This window comes from Cyanistes caeruleus, chromosome 19 (genome assembly GCF_971803275.1).
Source record: "Cyanistes caeruleus chromosome 19, bCyaCae1.hap1.1, whole genome shotgun sequence".
In the NCBI taxonomy this organism is placed as follows: Eukaryota; Metazoa; Chordata; class Aves; order Passeriformes; family Paridae; genus Cyanistes; species Cyanistes caeruleus.
In genome coordinates, this window is record NC_141719.1 from 4,804,942 (window position 1) to 4,828,774 (window position 23,833).

General features: G+C 51.6%; 2 protein-coding genes and 1 long non-coding RNA gene across 6 annotated transcripts; 2 read left to right on the forward strand and 1 right to left on the reverse strand.

The window, feature by feature from the left end:
• The first annotated feature begins 820 nt into the window (after positions 1–820).
• TRIM47 (tripartite motif containing 47) lies at positions 821–10,478 on the forward strand. Its single transcript, XM_086856717.1, has 6 exons — positions 821–1,562; positions 3,252–3,347; positions 3,881–4,111; positions 4,677–4,872; positions 5,540–5,614; positions 6,690–10,478. The coding sequence occupies exons 1-6, from the start codon at positions 855–857 to the stop codon at positions 7,313–7,315; spliced, it is 1,932 nt and encodes a 643-aa protein (XP_086712843.1). The 5' UTR covers positions 821–854; the 3' UTR covers positions 7,316–10,478.
• LOC111937296 (uncharacterized) lies at positions 10,372–12,120 on the reverse strand. Of its 2 annotated transcripts, XR_015277898.1 has the most exons (4): positions 12,035–12,120; positions 10,938–10,978; positions 10,784–10,829; positions 10,390–10,449 (listed from the first exon to the last, which is right to left on the reverse strand). It is a non-coding gene; the product is annotated as an uncharacterized LOC111937296 (long non-coding RNA). The 2 variants fall into 2 exon arrangements; XR_002868544.2 differs by lacking the exon at positions 10,784–10,829 and having other exon boundaries at positions 10,372–10,449.
• On the forward strand, positions 11,923–19,916 carry WBP2 (WW domain binding protein 2). 3 transcript variants are annotated; one of them, XM_023938585.2, is made up of 8 exons: positions 11,923–12,210; positions 13,897–14,005; positions 14,541–14,676; positions 16,217–16,309; positions 16,538–16,654; positions 16,867–16,989; positions 18,087–18,163; positions 18,344–19,916. In XM_023938585.2, exons 1-8 carry the CDS (start codon positions 12,152–12,154, stop codon positions 18,395–18,397), a joined length of 768 nt encoding a protein of 255 aa, XP_023794353.1. In that variant the 5' UTR covers positions 11,923–12,151; the 3' UTR covers positions 18,398–19,916. The 3 variants fall into 3 exon arrangements, with proteins under 3 accessions (XP_023794353.1, XP_023794354.1, XP_086712845.1); XM_023938586.2 differs by having other exon boundaries at positions 12,057–12,215; XM_086856719.1 differs by having other exon boundaries at positions 12,191–13,014.
• The last annotated feature ends 3,917 nt before the right edge of the window (positions 19,917–23,833 follow it).

A 23,833-nucleotide genomic window follows, 5' to 3' on the forward strand; every position in this document is an offset into this window, starting at 1 on the left:
CCAGCCCTGTCCTTGTGTAAGGCCTTGGGACAGCATGCACCTGGGAACTTATCCAAGTCAAAAAATTGTCTGTGTATCCTGCACAGAAAGTGTCCAGAGATCTCATGAGGCTGATCTTCACTCTAAAAGCACTTTGGTGTCTCCCATCCCTCTCTGGTGCCTGCCAGCTCCTGACTCCAGACCCCAGAGGAAAAGTGGATGGTGGCTGAGGCAGGACCTGGGCACTGCAGCCTTTTTGGCCATGGTGGGGGCAATGTAAGGTCCCCGAGGGCTGGCAGGAAAGCACCTGCACCTATACACTGGGGGGGCTCAGGACCTTCCATGTGGCCCCAGGGTGGGGAGCACCTGGGGAGCAGTGGAGCAGCAGCAGGTCCTAGAGGGGGAAGGAATGCTCAAGGGGAGCAGCAGATCCTTGGGAGGGCGATTGGAATGGGCTGGCAACAGCTTCCCCAGATGGGAGATTTGGGGAAGGTCAGCAGCTTTCCTTGGGAGCAGTAGAACGCTGGGGAGGGTCCAGATCCCAGTGGGGCAGATCCTTTAGGAAGTGGCAGACCCTGAGCGGGGAGCAGCACATCCTCAGGGTGACATCCCCCCGCAGCTGATCTCCCTGAAGGCAGCCGGGGAGAGGGACCCGAAGAGAGAGGATCCCATTTGGGGTGAGACCCTTCCCAGGAGGGCGGGTGCCCGGCAGCAGCTCCCGGGGCTGATGCTGTGGCTCGGTGTCCCGAGGACGCCGCAGTCCCCGTGGCACGGCGGGAGCAGAGCGGGGAGGCGGAGCGGGCGGGCGGGGCGCGGCTGCCGCCCGCCCCCGCCGGGGCTGGGACCGGCACCGGGGCCGCTCGGGGCGTTCAGGGATGGATGCTGCGCCCGGGAGCGCCCCGCCGTCCTCCGCCGCGGCGTTGCGGCTGGCGCTGGCGGCTCCGGGGCTGCCCGAGGGTCCCCTCGGCTGCCCCATCTGCCTGGACGTGCTGCGGGACCCGGTGACGGTGCCGTGCGGACACAACTTCTGCCAGGGCTGCTTGCAGGCGCTCCGCCAGCGGCCAGGCCCCCCCGACGGCGGCGGGGCGGGCGGGGCCGCCCGCTGCCCGCTGTGCCAGGAGCCCGTCCCCGCGGCCCTGCGGCTCTGCAAGAACCGCGCCCTGTGCGAGCTCCTGCCGCTGCTGGTGGCCGCCACCGGCGGCTCGTCCCCGTCGTCCCCGGCCGCCGCGTCCCCGATGGCCCCGGGAGCCGAGGAGGAGGACGCGGCGGGGGAGGAAGGAGCGGTGGTGCTGTGCGATGTGTGCCCGCCCGGGTCCCGCGTGGCGGCCGAGCGCTCCTGCCTGGTGTGCCTGGCGTCCTTCTGCGGGGCGCACCTGGAGCCGCACCGCCGCGCCCCGGCCTTCCGCGCACACCGCCTGGTGGCCCCGCTGCGCCGGCTGGAGGAGGGGCTGTGCCCCCGCCACCTGCAGCCCCTCGACGGCTTCTGCCGCACCGAGCAGAGCTGTGTCTGCTCCCGCTGCCGCGCCCACGAGCATCGCGCCCACGACGTGGTGCCCCTCGAACAGGAGCGAGAGCACAAGCAGGTGCGTGGGGTGGGGAGCGGCGCGGAGGTCCCCGCGCGGCTGGGACACTTGTGTGGCGGTGTCGCGGGTGGCAGGACGTGTGGCAGGACGTGTGGCATCCCTCGGAGGGGTTCGGACCCGCGGGGAGCCCTGTCCCCGGGCGGGGGGTGTGCACGGGCGGGATGCCATGTGGAGCGGGCTGTGCTGTACTCTCACCCCTCGGGGGTTCCACCCCAGCAGATGGACGGGGTGCTGCGCCACCAGGGACCCCCTGGGATGGGGACAGGATGGGCAGATGGGGACGGCTGTTGAGGCAGAGCCGCTGCCGGGTGTCCCGTGGGGAGTGTTCCCGCTGCAGAGCCGAACTCGCCATCCCGTGGCTGTCGGGCTGGGGTGAGGCTGCCTGGGACACCCCACAGCGGCCACCCCCCGCTCCTGCGGCAGCCGCCGTCTCCGGCTCGTTCCCACAGCTCCATCAAGGCGCTGTTTCTGGCCGCGCTGGCAGCCGGCCCGCCCGCCGCTCCCGCTCCCCCAGCCTTTTGTGTCCTGCCGTTTTGGCAGCGGGGCTTTTTCCATCACTCCCATTCCCAGATGGGACTGAGTCACCTCCTAAACTCACACCCACGAGCCTTCCCAGGAGCCGGGGCTCCAATCGCGGCGTGGTGCTGCCTTCCTGGGCACGGCTGCCTTGGAAGTGTGGGGCCTCTGTGGGGCTGCAGGCACACGGGAACCTGCGAGCCTCACGGTGTGGTGGCATCTCGCATAGCCTTGAGGCATTTTGAGTCCTTGGGAAACTTTGCCTTTTTCAAGGAGGAGCCCAGCCCCAAGCAACAGCCCCAATCCAGCTCCCACTCACAGCGGGCTGCTAGGACTGCAGGAAAACCCTTTTATCGGCATTATTAGTCATGAGGTACCTTAAAATAGAAAGTGTGCGTAATCGCAGCCCCGAGGAGCTGTCAGACCTCGGCGGGCGCTGCTTAATGTCGCCCGCACGACCTCTGTGGCTGCCCCCGGGCACCGCCCTGGCTCTGCGGGCTGGGATGGATGCTCGGGGAAAGCGCCTGTAGCTGCTCCCCGGGCACAGGCGCTGCCAGAGCGGGGCCGGCGGGCTGAGCATCAGCGGGGAGCTGTCGTGGCTGGGGAGCGCCCTCCTGGCTCCCCAGGGAACCGAACTCGTGATGGGCAATGGCTGAGCCAACAATAGCGGCTCCGGAAACGCCGTGTTCGGAAGGTGCTTCCTTTGCAGCCCGTGCTCCAGAGCTGGCTTGCTTTGCTCCTGAGCAGAAACCTCCAGGGGACTCCGTGCTGAGTTTCTTAGTGCTCCAGGCCTGCCTTTCAGCTTCTGCACCAAACCCAGGTGGATTTTTCCCAGCCCTGGGTACTCGCTAAGAGCACTCGCTTAGCTGCCATCACTGCCTGATGGGTTTGCTTTCGAATTCCTGTTTTGTTTGGTTTCCGCTGGGACCGGGGTGGGGAATGTGGAGCTGGACATGACCCTTTCGTTTTCCAGCTGAGTGAGAAGGGATGTTTGCAGGTTGGATGCTGCAGGGAAGGAAAACAGGAAAACAACTCATGGTTCCCCTTGCACCCTTCACATGAAGCCTGGTAGCGAGGTCACGGTCAGAGACCGAGCTCAGGGAGAGGCTGAATGCTCTATGGCTCCCACTGGGGCTGGGGGTAAAGCTCAGTGTTTGTCCTTCATGTCTGCAGGCCCAACAAGCCAAATTCCTCAGCGATGTGGAGAATGAGCTGGAGGAGCTGGCAGTCACCATTGCCCAGGCCAAGAAGATGGTGGAGCTCATTAAGGTGACTCTGCAATGGCTTTGCTCTGTCGGTGCAGCTCTGCTGGGCTGGGGGTGGAGAAGGGGCTGTGAGATTTTGGGGTGCATGGGATGTAGAGATGGTGCTCACAAGAGCACCATGAAATGATGGTGACCCTGGCAGAGATCCCTGAGGATTCTTTCTCATCTTTGCTAACACATGTGGCATCTCTGGTTGCTTTAGTTTTTAACATGGAAGAAGGAACAGGGCAAGGGCCACACCAAGGCATCCTCTGGCTCTTGCTCCTTGTCTCCCCAGGCTCATGGGGGGTTGTCCCTTTTGGCCCTTGTGCAAACATGTCACTTTCCTGCTTGGGGACACCAAATGTGATGCAGGAGTAAGTGGCAATGCCCAGCCAGGTCCCTTGACAGCTGTGCTGGGAAGTGATCTGAGTTCTTGTGTGAAGGGGGTGATGGAGCATCAGGGGGATTCCACAGAGCTGAGAACTGGGCAGGGCACAAGGGTGGCACTCCTGCACCCTCACCTGTGGGACCTGACCCCTCTCTCCCTGCACTCAGGGTGCTGCCACGAAGGAGAGGGAAAGGGTTGAGAAGCTCTTTGCAGAAGCCTCTGAGGTGCTGGCGACCTTCCAGAAGGAAGTGACAGGATTCATCGAGGACGGGGAGCGCTCCATGCTGGGGGAGGCCGAGGCCGATCTCCGCTGGAAGGAGGAGAGACGAGCCAAGCTGGCACAGTGCAAGCAAAACCTGGAGAACGTCTCCAGCACCGACACCATCTACTTCCTCCAGGTGGGATGGGGCAAGAAGGAACTGACAGTGTTGTATTTTGGGGTTTTGTCCCATTTCCCATGGAGCTGGGGCCCAGGAACCCTGGGATGTGCAGGCTGCAGAGTCTCACTCCTGTTGGCACTCCTGTCCCCTCCCCTCTCCCAGGGGGAATGGGCAGCCAAGATTTTCCCCTCCATTGCCCCCCCTCTGTCCTGTCTGTGACTCAGGAGAGGCTGATGTGCTGCCCAGAGTGGGTACCCGGGGGTGGGGGAGAGCGAGAGTTTGGGGTGCCCCACTGCCTCCTCCAGCATCCTCCCTCCCTGACAGCCCAGCAAGAGGAGACATTTCAGGGAGGAGATTCTGCTCCCTGTGAGGTGGGCATGGTCAGAATCTGGGTTTGAAAGGGAGTGAAGAGAAGGTGCCAGGAACACGTGGCCAGGAAAGTGTTCTCCTCCCTTACGCTGTCCTTGGGCCAAGTCCTGAGAGCTGCCAGATCCCAAATCCTCCAGGGCCGGGTGGGGTTGTGGAACAAGAGACAACTTTGGCTTGTTTGAAACCTCCTGAAACTCCGTCTTTTTTGGCTCAGGAATTTCAGGCCTTGAAAGTAGCCATGGAAGAAAACCTCTCTCCACCTTTGAGCTTCCAGAAAGAGCTGAACTTCACCAAGTGCACCCAAGCTGTGGGTGCCATGAAGGATGTGCTGTCCACTGCCTGCAAAAACCAGTGGAACTACTTGCAGGGGAAAGGAATTGATGGATTGAATTGCCAGGAGATGGAGGAAGGTTTGTGTTAAGTCAGCCTCCCTGCCTGGATGGTTCCCTGTCCCTTTCCCTCTTCCCTGCATAGGTGGGAGGTGGCTGCAGGCTCTGTGGCCCCTGTGAGCGCTGGCCCCTGTCTTTCCAGCCCTGGAAGCTGCTCAGCACGGCTTTCCCTGCACGTTGCACAATCCCTGTCTGGGCTTACGCCTCCTTGAGGTTTTGTGAATTTTTCCACGGAGACCGGAGACTGGAGAGGCAACAAACAGCCTGGGAGTCAGGCAGGGCCCCGTGGGAGGGGCAAGTGGCCAAAGTGGCCTCCTGTGAAAGGGGACTCTTCTTCCCAGGACAGACAATCCTCCTCACAGGGCAGGCTGTGGGCTCCCAAACATGCCAGGGTTAGAGAGCTGATGTGGCAGCTCTCTCCCATGTTAACCAGGGGGTTAACCCTCATTTAACCTAAACTCTCTCATTTTCTTGGATGCCCATGGGAATTGCAGGCAGCTCCTTACCCTGCTGCCCACCTCCCTGGGGTGACAAAGCGGTGTCTGTCCTTTGCTGTGCAGGGGGAGTGGGGATGCTGGCTGGGGCTGTGACAGCTGGGTGCCATCAGGGGCAGGGCACGATGCTCCAGCAGCCCCTTGCTGGTTTGGTTCCTTTGCTGACACAAACCCTTCTGTCCCTGTCTCCACAGCATTGGCCGAATCCCGATTTCCAGACAAGTCAAACAACCCTGCCTGCCTGGAGCACCGTGATTATTTCCTGAAATGTAAGCTGGGGACTTTTGCTTTGGTGGTTGTTGCTAAGGCACATCTTCCCTTTCCTCTCTCCTTCCCGCCTGCCCGGCGGCGCTGATCCAGAGGAAATATTACTTGGCTAACAGGGAAGCCTCCAGTCATAGCCTGGTTAGGTGATGTTTTCTTTCCCTTGTCTGTGGTTCTGCTGGCCCCAGGGGGGCTGCAGGCGTCCTGTGTGATTCCTGCTGCCTTCCAGCCCTTGGCAAATCGGATCATCTTTAAATTAGATCAGAGTTTGTGCATCTGCCTTGTTTGCTGCAGGACCCTGGGCTGGTGAGGGTTGTCTGCAGCAGCAGAATGACAGGGAACATGTAGTGGTGGAGCAGAGTGGGGCAGGAGAGGCTGAAGCTGGAGGGTGCTGGGTTTGAGCTCCCACACCCCACCTGTGTGTCCCCAGCCTTACAGGGGATATGGGGTCACCCACTGACATGTCCATAAGGGACAAGATCTGCCTCAGTGGCACAGAGCAGCAAAACCTGGGCTTAAGAAGGGTCTGCTCCTTTGCTGTCAGGCTGGGACATGCCATGGTTCAGACTGCAGTGCAGATGATAGTGATCCATGTCCAGGGTTGTTCCCTGGAAGAACTTCCTTGGGCATGCCCTCTGTTTGGGATCCATCAGTGGATCCATGGCCCCACTTGCTCGGAGCTGCCTGTTTGTAGCTGTGGCATACCTGGCTGTTCTCTCTTCTTGGGGTCTTTCTCAACTGCATTTATCTGTGGTTACCTGAAACATGCTTTTATGTGAGATTTTCTTACCACCACTCTGTCAGGTGGATTCTCCAATGTCTGGTTTCAAGGCTGAGCTGATAAAGCAGCTCATCTTCTCTTTCCTCTGCCCAGTTACCTGTATTCATCCTGCTTATAGGAGTATCAGCTCTTTCAGCCCTTCATCCTCATTGACTGAAATTTGCCGTGGGACTTAAAAGCAAGGGGACAGAGTGATGGGAAAGGCCAGAAAGGATCATACTCATCATCAAAGGCTGGGGCAGGGAGGATTTCCTCACATTTCCCTCCACATGCTCACTACTCCCTCTTGCCCCACACAGTTGCCTTCATCATCGACCTGGACAGCGACACAGCTGACAAATTCATCCAGCTCTTCGGCACCAAGGGCGCCAAACGGGTGCTGTGCCCCATCCCCTACCCAGAGAGCCCCACCCGCTTCATCAACTGCGAGCAGGTGCTGGGTTTGAACCTCATGAACAGGGGCAACTACTACTGGGAGGTGGAGCTGATCGACGGCTGGGTCAGCATCGGGGTCATCGCCGAGGATTTCGACCCGCGGGAGGCCTACAACCACGGCCGCCTGGGCAGGAACGACAGGTCCTGCTGCCTGCAGTGGAACGGCCAGAACTACGTGGCCTGGTTTGGTGGCTTCGAGTGCGCCATCCAGCAGCCCTTTTTCCACACCATCGGCGTCTTCCTGGAGTATTCAGAAAAGGCTTTGACCTTCTACGGAGTCAAGGACTCCAAAATGACCTGCCTGCAGCAGCTCAAGGTCTCCCCTCCTGCCAAGGGGAAGCTTGACCCGTTCCAGAACAAGATCAACCGCCAGTTTGCCTCTCTTTTCTCGTGCAGGCTGAAGCCAGCCTTTTTCCTGGAGAGTGTGGATGCCCACCTGCAGATTGGGCCGCTGAAGAAGGACTGTGTGTCGGTGCTGAAGCGCCGGTGACTGCCCACGGAGAGGGGCACGGACACACGCACAGAAGTCTCTCCTGCAGGTTACTGCCACCTCTCCTTGGTAGCCCTGTCTGTCTCTGTGGCAGCCCTCCCTCCTCTCTGCACTGTTGGGGACCCAGGGCTGGATGAAGCCTCCTGATGGGCAGGGCTGGGGGCCAGGATGGGGCTGGATCCGAGTGCCAGCTGTGCCACTGAGTGAGCTTGGGCGAGTCCTGTGCTGCTCCCTGCCCTCAGCTTCCCTTTCTGGACATCAGGGACTGCGACAGCCTTTCTTGGTAAAGTGTGCTGCTCAGAAGTGCCACATGGATTTGGAGCTGTGCCTTGGCCACCTGCCCAGTCCCTCTCCTTCACCTCTGCTTGCTCTGCCCCGGCAACTTGTGCAGATGCTTTGTGCCTTTTCTCAGGCTCTGTTGCTGATGCTTTTTTAAGTGCTGCCTCTTCGACACCTTCTGCATGCTCCCCACGAAGTGCCTTTGCTGGAGCAAGCCCTGTGTGCACCAGGTGAACCCTCAAGGCAGACGTGGTCACTTCCCTGGTGCCCCATCACTGCTGTGCCCTGGCATGGGAGAGATGGTGCTCTGGGAGAGGGATGTGGAGGAGCCTGGCTGGGTGCTGGGGTGATGCAGCTCCTCTCTTTGCACACCCATTAGTGCTGCAAATGTGAAACAAGGATCTCTGCCCAGTTGGGAAAGGGAGAAACCTCCTGCCGAGAAGCAGCACCACTGGGCTGAAAATCTGCCCCTTAGCTTAGAGATTTTTAAGTGACAGAGGTGCTGTGAATGTGCCCCAGAGATAAATGGTCTGGTTTAGTGTTCTAGGGACAGCTGTGAGTGTCTCAATAAAGGTGCAGCACCAGTCAGCTACTAAACGACCCTTTAGGCTCTGGGAATAACAAGTAACAATTAACAAAAACTACTCTCAAGCGAGAGGGAACACTGTTCCCTTCAGGAAAGGTGGAAACTCGAGGCTGAGAGACAAAACTGCCAGTTCACATGTCCTAAGGGAGCTTTTCCAGAAGGAAAACATAGAAATACTGCCTGTGAGGGTGGCACAGAGCAGCTCCTGTCTCAGCACAGTGTGCCTTTCCACAAGTTTATTTTTTCTGGGGTTATTTTGCTACCTACCTCCCAAAGCTTGCTTTACAGAACTGTGGTGCTGTGTAATATACACCTGGAGAGAAAATACAGAGGGTCAGGTTCTTCACTGGCATGAGTGAGTCAGGGATGATGCAACAACCATCAGCAGGGATAATAAACAGCCCATTTAGCTAAATATATGATTTATTTTTTTTCCCCTCAAAGGATAAACTGGAAATGATAGTGCTATATTCAAGTGGAGCCAAGGGAAAAATGTGAACGTGAATAAAAGGCAGGCACAAAACTGGGAGGTTTGAAGTTAAAGCCATGGTTACATCTAAAACCACATTTACATGCTGAGGCTCAAAGAGTTCCTTTACTGTGACTCCTTTTCCTGTACTGCCAATTTCTGCTGGTGCAGAAAGAGCTGCCAGTTGCCCTGAAAATTAGGATATTTGAGTGGCTGAAGGGTCTGAACACAGCCACCCCTTCCCCGGGGCTAGGCTGGTGAGTCAGTTTGGGAAGGGGCTGCTGGCATCTGTCTGCAAATTCCTTCTCCTCCTCCCCTGCATGAGGTGACTCCTAAACTGCTGCAAGCAGTGGGAAAAGGAACAGTAGGGCTTCCAGACTGAAATCTTCAGCTGAAATCTTGGCCTTTCCTGGCTGGTGGGAATGCTGCCCAGACTTCTGTCCGGATGGGAATTCATTCCCTGCATCCTGAGCTCCAAACCCTCTTTGTTTAGCTGGCGCCAGCGGCCCCTACAGAGCTCAGCCCTAGCACGAGATGTCAGCAGTGACACAGAGCAGGCGTTGCTGCTGTTCTGTGCACACAGGGAGAACATGGTGTCACCAGTTCCTGATGGGATGAGAAAGGTAGAGCCTTGCCACAGCCTCTGCACGGTCACATCCTGGGAGGACGAGGAAGGGAAGGAACCTTAATCTCTGCAGGAAGAGATTTCCCATGTGGGCCCACATCTGTGCCCTAAATCTCATTTATTCAGGCTAAACTCCCACAGTTTGCAGCGAGGAGTTTTGCCAGAGTAAACACAGCAGATCTGTTTGCCCTGTTTCATTTCACCATAGGCGGATTGATTGCTCCAAGGGGAAACCCACACTGGAGCCATGCATCCCGCCCTTCTCCACTTTCCCAATGCACAGACACAAACCTCTGACCTCCTTCGGGGCTTGGGAGGCTCAGAGGGATCCTCTCTTTCCACCCTGTCACCTGTGGGAGCAGCTCAAGAGGCTGCTGGGGTGTCTGGGCATGGTGTGTGGTTGTGCTGCTGCTGTGGGTGGATTCATGGATGCAGCTCCACATCTGGGGGGTCCCTTTGGATGCGCCACAGCTGGAAAGTACTGCCCGACCCTCTCTTTCCTGCTGCTTGCTTTTATCCTGGTAGGGAGTGCTAAAACCCCTCCTGGTTTAGGGATGATTTACAATAGGAGCAATCCCTTCAGGAGCTGGGTCAGAGTTTGCTCTGTGCTGCCAGTAATTTGTAAACTGGAACAATCAGGGAGTGTGCACTGCACCAGCTCTGGATCCCCGATTCTGCTGTAAACAAAGGGTTAAATGCAGGGTGAGATGGGTGGAGATGGATCGATAGCACTTGGCAGTTTAAACAGCCTTTCCTTGTTCCCTTGGGTTATTTCTGCTGTCACAGAGTGTTCCTCTTTTTAATTAGGATTTTTTAAATACAGTAGGGTGTTTTACAGTGTGTGAAAAAAACTGTACCAGAATAATATAATGGTGTTAGAGACTATGATTTGACCATTAAATATGATACAGTCATTGCCCTGCGTTGTCTTTCCTTTAAATACCAATTTAAATACCATTTGAGTTGTCCCATATCTTATGTTTATTTTTCTGTGTCCTGTACATCTCGCATAAAATAACACAGATTTTATTTTCCAAGTGTGTCCATGGGAATTCTTCCACACATTTTTGTTGCAAAAGGAGCAGAAGAACCTTAAAATCCAATAGTAATTGTCACTCCTGGGGAATTAAAAACAATGAATTGTCTCAGTTCTCTCTTCTATGCCTGTCCTCATCCTACAAATAAAAAAGATTATCAGATTACATATTTTTTCCTTAGTGTTTTCAAGTTTTAATTTCCAAGGTTTTCTGTGTGATGATATGAGGTCTAGAGCTTCACACACACACTAGCAATTACAGTAGCATCTTTTTTAAGGGAAGACTGCTTTTCTTAATCCCAAATGTCAACTGGAGTTAGGATAAAAAGGTTATTTGGTGAGCCTTAGTTCATGCAAAGTGCCAATGCTCCATCTGGGTGTTTCAGTGGAAGCTGAGTGGATTCTGCTCCTGACTTTAATAGGAGAAGAATCAGAACTGTTTGTTATGACTGTTTCTTAAAAGGGAAACTTACTGCTTATTGGAAAAGCGGATATGAAAAGCACAAACTTGTTCTTTTCCTGCCAAGAAACCGTACAGATTATGTCATTGCATTTATTTAAATCTGGTTTCCATTATGTCGTTTTTCTGCTTTCCCCCCCAGCCTCATCTGGTTCTCAGGCACTCACACAGGACTGGGCTGCAAATCCAGGGAATAGCTTAGATCCATCTAAAAAGACATAATAGAGACATAATATATACTCTTATTTATATATTACTGATATACAGCTGTCAGTTACTGATCTGAGGGAGCCCTTCAAACAGCGATTAATTTTGCAGGGTTCCTATTTTTAATGAAGTTATGCAATCTTTTTTTTTTTTTTTTTTTTTTAATTCCTCCTACTTGCACGCCTGGAGGCAAGAGTTTAGACCCCTCCTGCAGATCTGCAGGTGCCACAGCTGTTTTCTTGCTCCCATATTCCTGACAGAGGGACACACAGACGCGGTCCTGCTTTGTTTACAGCTCAACCAGTCAGTCCTTCTAGTTTAACACACATCAGAATAAAGGGGTGATTCTTTGGATGTGCTTGATTCCATCACTGAAAGCAGCCAGTAACAGGATCAAAAATCGGTATGCGAGTGTGCGAAGCAGGAAACGCGCATCAAGTGGGAATTTATAGACTCATTGGAAATGGAAAAAGAAGGAGAATAGGACAACACCCCAAATCTTCCGTGTTGTCTCTTACTCACTAATATAGCTTAAACCCTAAACTCTATCTTTCTCACCCAGTGACTTAATATAATTCTATCTAATTTACACACTCACATTCTCAGTTTCTCTACTTAGTTCTTGAAGTTTTTTCCAGAGTTTTAAGTTAAACTCAGTGCTCTCTTGAGCGTCAGAGCCTGTCAGCACAGATAAGGGAATATTTCCTGCGCCTCCGACTCCAACATGAAGCATCTTTGCTGTTTAAGGGGCTAAATCTCATTTCATGTGAAGAACCGCCAGCTATCCGGGATTATTTTTATTTTACTCCACCAAACAGCTGTATTACAGAAAGAGAGGATGCCAGGCCCTGAGGCGGGGAAAGGGGGGCTTCATGGCGGCCGGCCTACAATTCCCAGCATGCACCGCGCGGCTGACACGGAGGGTGCTAATACCGAGCATGGACGGACTACAGCTCCCGGAATACAGCGCGTGGGCAAACGGCACGGTGCTAAGGTGGCGTAAGGGACACTACAACCCCCAGCAAGCACCGCGCGGAGAAACTGAAGTGACACATACCATTGATGGCGGTGACTACAACTCCCAGCATGCCTCTAGGTCCCATAGACGGCAGCTGCTTTTTCCCGCGCAGGCGCAGAACGGGGTCGATGCTGTGAGGAGGAGGAGGAGGCGGCGATGGCGCTCAACAAGAACCATTCGGAGGGCGGCGGCGTCATCGTTAACAACAGCGAGAAGTGAGGTGCTATCCCCTTCTCCCCTCCTCCGGCCTCGGGAGCCGGGAGCCAGCGGCGAGTTGCCTTCTCTCCCCGCCCTCCTCCTGCCTTCCCCCTCAGGGGGAGCGGTTGTGTGGGTCATGGGGGGGCGTGCTGAGGGGGCGAGGCGGGTAAAGGGGGTGGTTTAACACTCTCGGTGCCGGCGTTGCTCGTCCTCCCCTCATGTCCCTACGGTTTAGGGGCTGTAAATATCCCCCTGCCCCAGGGCCTGTGCCGGGGGAGCTCTGCTGGGCTTCAGCCGCGGGCCTTTCCTCCCTCCTACACCGCTTCCCTCAGCATCCAGCGTGTCCCCCAGCCTGCTGCTGTCCCCAGCCTCTCCCCCGAAGGCTCAGGAAGGGCTGGCAGAGCTCAGCTCCCGCCCAGGTGATCTGGCCTGGAGCCAGGCCTCCCCCCTCGGGGATGCTGCACCTGCATCGTGCCTCAGCTCAAAGGCTGTCCGCTGTGGTCTGCCAGGTTCCTGGAGCACAGCTCCCTTTCTGTGTGTGCGGGAGGGAGCAACAGTGTTGGAAAAAGGTGCTGGGATATAACCATGGAAACGGCAAGCCTGCACAGAGCTGCCTCTGTGTGCATGGCAAAGGGCTGTCCGCACCCGCTGCCTGCCAGCGTGGTTCTGACGTGGCAGTCATCTGCTTCGGGGACAAAGGAGTGCTTCTTCCTCCAGCGCCTCTTTCCACGGGGCCACTTAAGCGTTGCTGCAGGAATTCTGTGCCTGACTTCCACTTGGGACGTGGCATTTCTTAGACGGCTTTAGTAGGATCAGTTCAGGTACTTAAATTTGCATTCCCTGAGAGAACTGCATCAGCTGAAGGTGTTGCTATTCCCAGCTGTCAGCCTGACTTGCGTCAGGGCCTGCCTGTCCCTGGGTTGATCCAGCTGAAACGATGCAGCCTAAGGAGAGCTGGTCCTACTGCCCTACCCCATTCCTAGAGGGACGGGTATTTACTGGCAAATGACTGAGGATGGAAATACGTCACCTGCCAAAGATAGAGGTGGTGGAGATTTCTGCAGCTTTAGGGATTAGAGTCCCTGATGTGGTGCTGTAATGTCAGTACAAGTTACCTGCTGTGTCCATGCAAAGGTTTTAATGAGGTCAGTTTGTAATTGAGAATTAAGGAATCAGTGCAGGCAACACGAGTTAATGAAGTCTTTTGGCAAGGAAGGGGAGTTCCTCTGGATCACATTTTTGTGTCAGAGGTGCTTGAGCTGTGGTGAGACCTTCAACAGCCATGTTGCATAAGCCAGCCTGAGCAGTTTCTTCTCCTGCAGTTCTTCCTCTGTCATGTCACTTGGGGACAATTGAATTAGGGAACTGATCCAGCAGAAATGCAGAACAATTTCAAACAAACAAACCAAAACAAGTCTTGAGATTTTGATCAGCTCCATTGACCGGGTTTGCTGCCTGGTTGTGCAGACAGCAGCAGCAGCAGCTGTGTCAGCACACTGGAAAGGGAACAAGCAGCCAGTGCTACTTCAGTTGCTGCTGCCAACAACAACAACAAAAAAAAGGCAAACCAGAACTGATTTTGTCTGCTCAGCATCTCCATCAATGCTGAGGTTACAGGTGGTTTTGGTAGGTCAGCAAACTTCTGTGCGTGCTGCACTTCTGCCTTGAGCTGTAACTCCTGTCTCTTCTGTTGCCGTTTGCAGTGTTTTGATGACCTATGACCATGTAGAAATTACCTTCAGTGATCTGGAGCCGATGCCAGAGGCCTTCAAGGGGACCAAGAAAGGGAGTGTTTTCCTGACTCCCTACCGGGTGAGCGGTGAAAGGCTTTATCTCCTCTAAGGACATAACAGCCCTGGACTCTGTATTTAAATGTCCTCAATGCATGAAAGTCAGGATAATCTACTCCTGCTTCAAGTGTGGCTCATCCTCTCCCTCTGGGAAGTATTATGAATCATGGCATATCCCATCTATTTGTCAACAAATAATAAATCTGATTAGTTCTTGTACAGGCAGCCTGTTTAGTCCATCAGGCATCTTCGAACTGGAAATTAGCAGTGGTCTGGAAATGCTGAATGCAGCAGCACAGCTACTAAATCATAGCTGTGTGGAGTAGCAGGTTCTCTGGAATCTGGGAGGAGCATTAGCTGAGCAAGGGACTTCCTGGAAGGTTTTATTACCTTGAGGATTTGGTTTACCCTTGTGGCTGTTGTGTGTAGCTTTTGGCTTGTGGAACTGGTGATTTGGGAGGGGGTTTCAGTCCATGGAGGAGTCTGTTCATAAAATAAATCAGGGCTGTGTTTCCTGTTGGTTTTGAATAGCTGTTGTAATGTTATTTTCTTTTCAGGTTATTTTTGTGTCGAAGGGGAAGGATGCTATGCAGTCATTTGTGATGCCCTTTTATTTGCTGAAGGATTGTGAGATTAAGCAGCCAGTGTTTGGAGCAAATTACATCAAGGGCACAGTGAAAGCAGAAGCAGGAGGTAGGTATTGCATAGGGTATGTTCTGTGTCTCAGTTCAGCTGCTCAATTCATAGCAAAATACTGGCTAACCAAACCTTGACACTGTCCAAATGGGTTTTCACACTCCTGCAAAAACGTGTTTCTTACATTGGCAGCTAAAAATATTCCCATTACCAGCTCCCTGCTCAGTTACAATGAGCAGATGTGCTCTGCAACCCATCCCATTCCTGCCCTCTTCAAAATAGAAAGTTCAAACAAACAAGTGATCTCAGCAAATAAACATCAGAGTGCAGTCAGCAAGAATGAGGATGTAATTTTGCTTTGGTCACTTGGGATCACCTATCCCACCTGCATCCAGGTTCTCCTGTGCCAAAAGCTCAGATCCTTTCTGGCTCTGGGTTCAGGTGCAGATGCCCAGAGCACTTTCTCCATTGTGTTTCTTGTGCAGCTCAAGGACAGGTGTGCTATTGCTGTAGTGCATCCTGGCAGTGAAAACAGCACTTGGAAGGAAATGGACTGTCTTGAAATCAGGGAATTTAAGGAGCTGTTTCACTTTAAACTCAATGAGAAGGCTGTGGCAGACATTTTCAAGGATAATTTTGGTTTTGACTCTTTTTTTTTTACCAAAGGCACAGAGTTCAGCAAACTTTCATCCTCAGCTTGATTCAGTCTAGTAGTTATGGCACAGAAATCACAGCACAGGGTGTAAGAGCCTTCAGCTGGAGTTCTGAAATCAGCATTGTAGCTTCTGCATGGGAGCTGAGTGGGACCATCCAGCATGAGAGGGAGCCTGAGCATTAACAATAATAACTGTGTGAAAGGCAAAAGGCTTTAGCTAAATCTTTGTTAATTTTTCCCAGAGGCCATCTCCTTTAATGATGATGTTGTCTTAAAAGCCATGAGAGTCTGGTTTAGCTTAAAAGGCTCTTTAATCTACTTGTGTCTGTTTCAGCACAGCTTCTGCTTTGATGCTTTTTTTGGGACTCTGGTCTGTGCTTATTTTTCTTTTTTATACTGTAATGTGAGATTTGTTGTTTAATTATTATTTATTCTGACTCAAAATATCTTCCATGGGCTCTAATGGATTTATGTGGACCATGTTTTTCATTAAGCTCTTTGCTTTGTTGGGTACTCAGACTCCCAAACTAATTTGGAGATGGCAGTTAGGTGTAGTTGCAAAGGCTTTTTAGCAAACAGCATTAACAAAATCCCTGTCTTCTGCACTAATCTTATCCAAAGCAAGAGTAAATCCAGCACTCCTGATAGCTTGGCCTGGGACAGCTACTGTGGCAACAGCCACAACTCCAGAAATCTTTTGAAGCTCTCCCTCGTGGATGTTTCTGCTTCAGGTCTCTTGACCTGACAATACCCCAATGTGAATTTTTCTGATGATACCATAATTCTGCCACTTCCTCTGCTTGGTTTTTTTTTTTTTTTAATTTGAATTTTTGGGATAAGCTTTTTAAAGCTCTATAAAGAATTACATAGAGAACAGCATGCAACCTAAATAGCACGGAAATGGCTTCTCCTTGCTCCTCAGTGCTGTCTTTCCTCCCTCAGGTGGCTGGGAAGGATCTGCCACATTCAAGATGACGTTTTCAGCTGGGGGTGCAATCGAATTTGGGCAGCGGATGCTGCAGGTGGCATCACAAGGTATGGAATATGGAAGTCTGGGGGTGACTGCCAGAGTTCTGTGGTTTCAGGAGCCCTTGTCTGAAGCTTGCTTTAAAAAATACTTTTTTCACATCCAACAAGCAGCAGATTTATTGGGATGACACTTCCTTGTTTTTCCTATAAGGACTGTCAAAGTTTGTTGGAGTTCTTGGCCTGCATTTGAGACAGGCTTGATGTTCTGATGAGGTCTTTTCTTTGCTTTTCCAGTCTCCAGAGGTGAAATCCCCAGTGGAGCTTATGGCTATTCCTACATGCCAAATGGATCCTATGCTTTTGCACCACCTGCAGCTAATGGGGGCTATCCATACCCACCTCCTCCTCCAGGTAACCCTGGGAACTGAGGCTGGGGATTGTTCCAGTGAGTAAGAGTTAAAATAGGTAAAAAGGGAAAGAACCACAGATTTTACACAGTGTTTTAGTGATGACTTGTGTAGCTTTTGTTCCTGAGTTTAATTACATTTACCTTGGCTTCTTTTGGTTGATAACTCCACCCAGAGGAGTTAAGTCTCTTGCTGTGTGATCTCCTTTCCTGACAGACTTTTATCCTGGTCCTCCTGCGGCAGATGGAAACATGGGCTACATGCAGCTTCCACCCCCACCATACCCAGGGCCCATGGAGCCCCACGTCAGTGGCCCAGACCTGCCCTCCACTCCTGCAGGTACGTGCATGTCCAGGTGAATGAACTCACAACAGTTTTGTTAGGAATGAAACAGACTTTTTCCTTTTGGGGAACTTTGAAGCTCCACTTAGAAGTTGAAATTTGTTTAGAAAAGGGATTAGGGAGCTCCCCTAATCTCCAGCCTTGTATATCCAGCTCAGTCTGGAGTCCAGCCTGATTCTCTTCAGGGAAGACATCATTAGTGGGCATTTTACAGATGGATTTATTCTTCTTTTGACAGAAAAAATACAGTTTGTGATTTTCCTGTTGTGGTAATCTTGCCCTAATGGATAAATAAAAGGAAACTGATGGTGAAGTGTGTTTGTGGTCCATTTTAGTTCACAACTCTGGCTTTGCTGGTATTTGTTCCCCTTCCCCTGTTTCACTCTTAATGTGATTGTTTTTGCTGAAACAATATGAAATGGGAAGAGATGATGGAAAGGAGTTGGGGAAATATCAGCTTCATTTTTCACTCATTTGGGATTTATTAAAATGAAAAAAGAGCTGTTGTGGTTGGGCACAGCCATAGATCTGTTGCAGATAAGAATATTTGTTTGGATAAGGATTTAACTTTTCTCTTTGGTTTGAATAAGCAACCATTCATCTTTTGAACTATTATTTGGAAGCTGGCACTGCTCCAGAGGGTTGTACAAGATTTCTGTGTTCTGCAGAAATGGAGGATCTGGATTATCCTCATAAATTACCGTCTTTAATACATGAATTCCCTGAGCTGCTATAAACTTGTGCTGATTTTTGTTTTGCCTGGTGATTTCACTCCCAGGAAGGATGGTTTGTTCACTGCTTTTTTATAAAGGATATTGTCTGTATTTAGGCAAGGCAGCAGCAAGCATTTATTTATGGCTGACATGCAAGTCCCAGGTGACATTTCCAAACTCCATCTTCCTCTGTTTCACTGGGAATTGACAATTCTGTGGTAGCTGGAAGAGATAATGCTCAATTGTTTGTTGTAGCTATTTTGCAACTTGAGCCCTGCTCATAGGGTGCTCTGTTAGTAATTCTTGATGGCCAGGAGTCTTTGTTTTATTGTAAAGAGTTCTCTGTGTGTCCCTATCCTGTCACTTCTCTCCCTGTGACAGCTGAAGCCAAGGCTGCTGAAGCTGCTGCCAGTGCTTACTACAGCCCAGGCAACCCCCACAACGTCTACATGCCCACGGTGAGTCCCTGTTGCTCTGGGCTTGCAGGGGAGCCCAAGTGTGTGTCTGCCAGATCCTCTCTCAGTGGCACAGCAAAGCTGCTCTGAATTGATGTTGGTGTCTTGGGTTTTTTGGGGGATTTGAGTTTACTGTTTCATTCTTAGCCATGCACTGATGTCCTTGTGTCATCTCTATTGCAGGACCAGCCACCCCCTCCTCCATACTTCCCACCAGAGGACAAGAAAAACCAATAAGTTGACACAGAACTTCTCCATGACTCATTGCTTTCTTTTTTTCCATTTTGGCAGAATTCTGGGGCACAATCCATAGCACTGAGGAGTAGAGCCTTCCCCCAAGGCACACTGCTTTCAGGGGCTCTAGGAGTAGGTTTGTGCAGAGCAAGGGGAGGGATTTTGACAGCCTGCGTCACCTGTGGAGCTCTGAGGGTTTGCTGTCCTGCAGCACTCCCTCCTCCCTGTGCACAGCATTGCTACACCTGGGGGTTCTCTTCATCTGTGACTGCTTCCCTTAGCTCTGTTTCTTTTGATACTTAAATTATACTGCTTTAGAGTCAGCATCCTCAAAACTGCTAATGAACATGATCATGACATGGAAACAAGGCTCTTGGGGGTGGGAGGTGTCCTGAGTTTTCCCTTAGTGTGCATCCAAGAGCACCTCTGGACACAGGGATGCCTCTGGTTGTTCTTTTTAATCCAGAGTGTCACATCCAGCTCTTTGCTCTTGAGAAAGGACTCAAAGGCAACCTTTGGGATCTGAAAGGAAATACACACCTATGACATTTTTCAGATGTATATTCAACTTTCTTGGGTTTCTTTTTGTTTTTAGTCTAAGTCATTCCTGACAATCATAGCAAATAATCTGGTAGCCCTTCAAGTTACCCTGCTGTTCAACATGTATGACAGTACTGACCAACTTCTCTTCCTTAGACATGCTGCTCCTCACAGGGTTCTCCAGTAGCATCTGACCAGTTTAGATCCCATGGGAACACTGATGTTTCTGCAGTCTCTGTTTTCCAGTTAGATGAGCTCACTAAGTCCTGAACATTCTCCTCATAGTCTGTAATGCACTTTTGTTTTTCCTTTGTTGTAACACAAGTTACACTTTTTGGCCAGTGAAGCATTTTCCTGCTGTGATTTACCTGGTGATTTAACACCTAATGGGCAGAAAGCAGTTGCTTTATTTCTGTCCTGGAAGCACTTGAGAGAATATGCAAAACATTGGAATAAGCTGTAAGGTACAAAGTGTTGTTTATTGCTGTTTGTGTTCCTGGTCCAGCTGTGAATTCCCAGTCACCCAAACACAGACTCCTCATAGCATTGACTCCTTGGTTTCACTAGCAACAACTCCAGTGCAGAACCTCTGCAGGACTGATGAGAACCTGGGCTGTGAAACTTCTGCATTGTACAAAGCTTTGCACAAGTCACACTTCTGACAGCTGTGAGAGAAAATCCTTCCCAGCAAAGTGTGACAAGATCCTGTGCTAGGGAACTGCTGAGACTTGCTGCATGCAGCCTGCTCGGAGAGAAAAAAGGTCCAACTCTTGTTTTCTTCTTCTTTGAGTTTAGCTGTTAATGAAATTGCTACTGTTTGTGCACTGACTTTTCTAAAATTGCTACTGCGGTGATGTAAAGAAATGGTTATTTAAAAAAATATTTATTTTGAAAGCATTTGATTAATATATTAATGTGAAATGACTTTTGAATGCAGATTTGTTTTGCCAAGACTGTGAAGTAAAGAGAAATCAGCTCAAAACTTGGGTGTTTGGTGTGTGTGAGTGGGCAAACTTCTGATGAGTTGGTGGCTTTGGATGCAGAGATCATAAAAAACACTTGGATTTTATATTTTATTAGTAGAAGCAAAATCAGTTGGCTCTTCACTGGTGACATCAGTTCTTGATTTGTCTCAGGTGACTTTGGGAATGAAAATGTTAAAATGCTTCAGCAAACTCCCATCTCACAGTTCCTGTTGGAAGCTGGTGCAGCAGCTGCTTTACCCAGATGTTTCACCCAGGTTGTTTTTCCAGACCAGTTGTCCTCATAAAAGTTACAACTTGTTACTATTTTACTTTGCAAGAACTAGCTCAGCAATGCAGCATAATTAATGCATCTAAAATATGTCTAATTAGAGGCAAGCCACAGTTTGACCCTTTTTATCCTCAGTGTGCTGAGGTGCCTGGATAGTTGTGCCCAGTGAGGTCGCAGCTGTCTCAGGTGTGTTCCCCCTGTGCTCCTGTCCCTGGAAAAGCCAGGAGTTGTGCTTTTCCTCACTTGGCAGGGCAGGACAGCAGTGTTCCACATGGGACCAGGTCCTGCTCAGTCCCCCTGGCTCACACTCACACCTGTCAAACTGGAGGTACCCAGAAGCTGCTCTCCAGGTATCATCCAAACCTCACTTGGTTCATTCTCTTCCCAGCAGCTGCTGTGGGTGCTGTCATTCTCTTGAATTCCCTGACCAGCCAGCAGAGACATCTTCCAGATTCTGCTCATTTTTAGATCCCTTTTTTCCTCTCACATCCTCCCACATGGCTGTTCGACTGCTCTTTAAGCCTGGCTGAGCCACTTGGGTTTGTTTTCTGTAGAAGAGGTGGCTGATGGAGGAAAGCATTGAGACAAAATTTTACAGTCCAGTAGGAGCTGAATAAACCCTGATTTGTAAATTAAATTACTTCAAGGTTTCCTCAGTCACATCTGTCCAACTCTAAGATGGTGCTGAAACCTTTCTGTGCTGGCTCATTCCCAGTTGCCACCTATTCTGAGACAGAATCCTAGAAAACATAGATTGCACGAACTTTCCAGAGCTCTTGCCCAGCCCCTCTCCCTGTGCAGCTCTTAGGCCAACAATGAGAACAATCCATGGTTCTTTCAAAACCTTTCCTCAACTCTAAGTGTGCTTGAGAGAGAAATATTTGGATATCTGCTCCCATGGGAACTCAGCTCCATGCTTTGAGCTGAGTCACTTCCCTTAGAGTGGAGAAGTGGCAAGACTTCCAGAGACACCATAAGGTTTCTGTCTGGCAAAAGGGAAATACACTCAAAGGATGAGTCAGGCTGGAATAAATGAAATATTCCTTAGCACGGGTGAATGGGCTAAATCTGGATTTGGAGCTGTGGGCTTTCCAGCGTGGTTTGAGGCAGAATGTTCCCATTCCCCCAGGCTGGAGCTGGGCACGGTCTGTGGGGAGGGGAGGAGGAGCAAGCCAAAAAAAAAGAGATTGGGCGTGGTCTCGTGTGTTTGGAGTGTGCTGATGGGGAGTGAAGCACATTTTGGCAATGCTGAGAGTGTGGGGCCAGCTGGGTACACAGCCAGCAAGGGTCAGGCAGGGATTGCGCTGAGTGGAGCAGCACGATTTGGGAATCCAGATCTTTGGGTGCTGCTGAGAATCCCTGCCAAAACCCCCAAATTTGCCTTTGCTGCTCACACTCCCTGCCATCCCCCTGGTGGAAACTGTTCTCTGCTTGGGAAGGGGCTCAGGGAGGGTGGGAGGCTCACCAGTCCTGCTGCCCATGCCCATGTTTAGAAGGTTCTAAACATTAAATCAGGGAAGCGCAATTTGAAGTCTGCTGCTGCTCTGGAAGCGGAGTGGGAGTAGGGCAGGAAGAAATTTTGTGCATTGACACGTCTCCAGGTCTGGTCCCTGCCTCAATGATTAACTGGCTGTGCAGCAGGAGGCTGCCATGTGACAGCCAGATTGGTACCATTAAACTCCAATATTTGTATGGTGTTACAGTACTGAAGGAAAAGTGGAGGCATAGGGAACAATTAGTGTTGGATCCTTTGGCAGAGGCAGATTTTTCCATCACCACCTACAGTTCTGTCTCTTTGATGTGACTTGGGCTCTTCACTTGAGAAGTCTCTCCCTGCCCCTGATGCTGGGAAATGCAGCTGCTTCCCTTCTCTGGGGAGTGTGGGGTAACAGTATTTCCAAAGTGCTTTGAGATCTTGTGCAAAGAAGTGTTGCTGCAGGAACCACAGGTGTTGCTGACAGATTTCCTACTGTCAGCCCTGAAATCCTGGTGCTATCCCTGGGGGCTGAGGAAGGTCTTAGTCCTTAGGGATTAAGGATCCTTACCCTGGAAGGATTGTCCCATCCTGTGTGTGCTTGTCTGGGGTTGCCTCCAGACACAGAATGATACAGAATCCTCCTCTTCCTCCACACCATTCTGCCCAGGTTTTACCTCAAGTGCTCCAGCTTCATGCATTATTTTTTTTCTGGCTGGGGGAATGCACTAAACAGTTGTAGGGGTTGGAGTTAAGCCCCCCTGGCCAGCACCTCCCTGTCCTGTGTGTGCCTTCCTTTGGAGATCACAGGGACTTCCAAATGATGCCTTAAGTTTTAGCTTCCATATTTTCCAGATTCTGTCCTGCGTTGGTGTATAACTCTGAACTTCTTATAAAGTATTAGCAAGTTCAACTCACACTTTAGTCAGACAAAACAGACCTCTGTTCTAGGTAACCTCCCAAGGCATCACCACCATTCTCAGAGCTGTGAATGGTCAAACTGCCTCTGCCACATGATGGACACTGTGATTCCTCAGCTCTGCCTCACAGCACTGCCTTTGCAAGCACTGCTGGAGGTGGCAGGAGTTGTGTGGTGGAGTTTGGATCCAGCTGCTCCTGGAGCATCCAGGAGCCCTGCCCGCCCTTGCCAGTGAGCAGCTCCTGTTGCATCACAAGCGCCACCACCTGTAAAGAGCTGCCAGGGGTGTGTTGGAGTGAGTTTCACCAAGGCTGGCTGTGATCAGGAGGAGTTTCAGGTTAAACTGCACAGAAAAGCCCAAGTGACAGAAGTGAGGTTTGTGGGTGGGGACAGAATGCTGAGATGTGCAGGGATCTTTATTCCAGTGAAGGCTCTGCAGCCGCAGCAGGTGTTCCTCACCTGTTTGGAGTGAGTCAGCTCCAAGAGACTGGAACCGGTATTTCAGCCCCCTCCTTGCTCAGGGGCTGGCCCTGTGTCACCGTGACAGGCAGGCCCCAGCGGGACATGAAGTGGCCCAGGGGAGCAGGAGCTCGTACCTGCCAGTGGTGGCTGCTGGATCTCACACCTCAGGGTGCAAACCCTCCCTGCAGGCTCCTCCTATCCCACCTGCCATTCCCTACACAATTCCTGTGGTGTCTGGACGCTGGAGCAAAAGGTATCAGCTTGGCTCTATTTACAGCTCAGCAAATCCTGTCTTTCTAAACTTTTCCTTTCCCCTGCTCAAGCTGTGTCTCCTCCTCCTCCTCCTTTTCCATGTACTTCGCTCTGTGAGGGCTGGGCTCTGGCTGGGACACGCTGGCTCTTCCCGTGGCACAGACTGACTGCAATAATATTCCATGTTTTGGCGTGTCCCTCTGGAATGTGGGGGCGGTGGGAGCGGCTGTCCTGCAGCCTCCTCCCATCTCCCAAGAATGTGGCTCTGTGGAGCTTGGTGGGGTCCTCAGGGGCTTCAGCAAGTGTGTGGGGAGAATTGTTGGTGGAAAAGCCATGGGGAGAATGCTCTGTGCTGGAGCTGGTCGGTAATTTGGCATCTGTGCTCCAGAATAACCCGGTTAATGGGCACCATGGGGGCATGGAGGTACCTGGGTGTCAGCCCCGGGTTCTTCCACCTTCACAAGCATCACCCTGGTCCATCCTCAGCTCAGGCACATGCTGTCAGTCCTGCTGCTCTCAACTCAGCCCCCAAAACAGC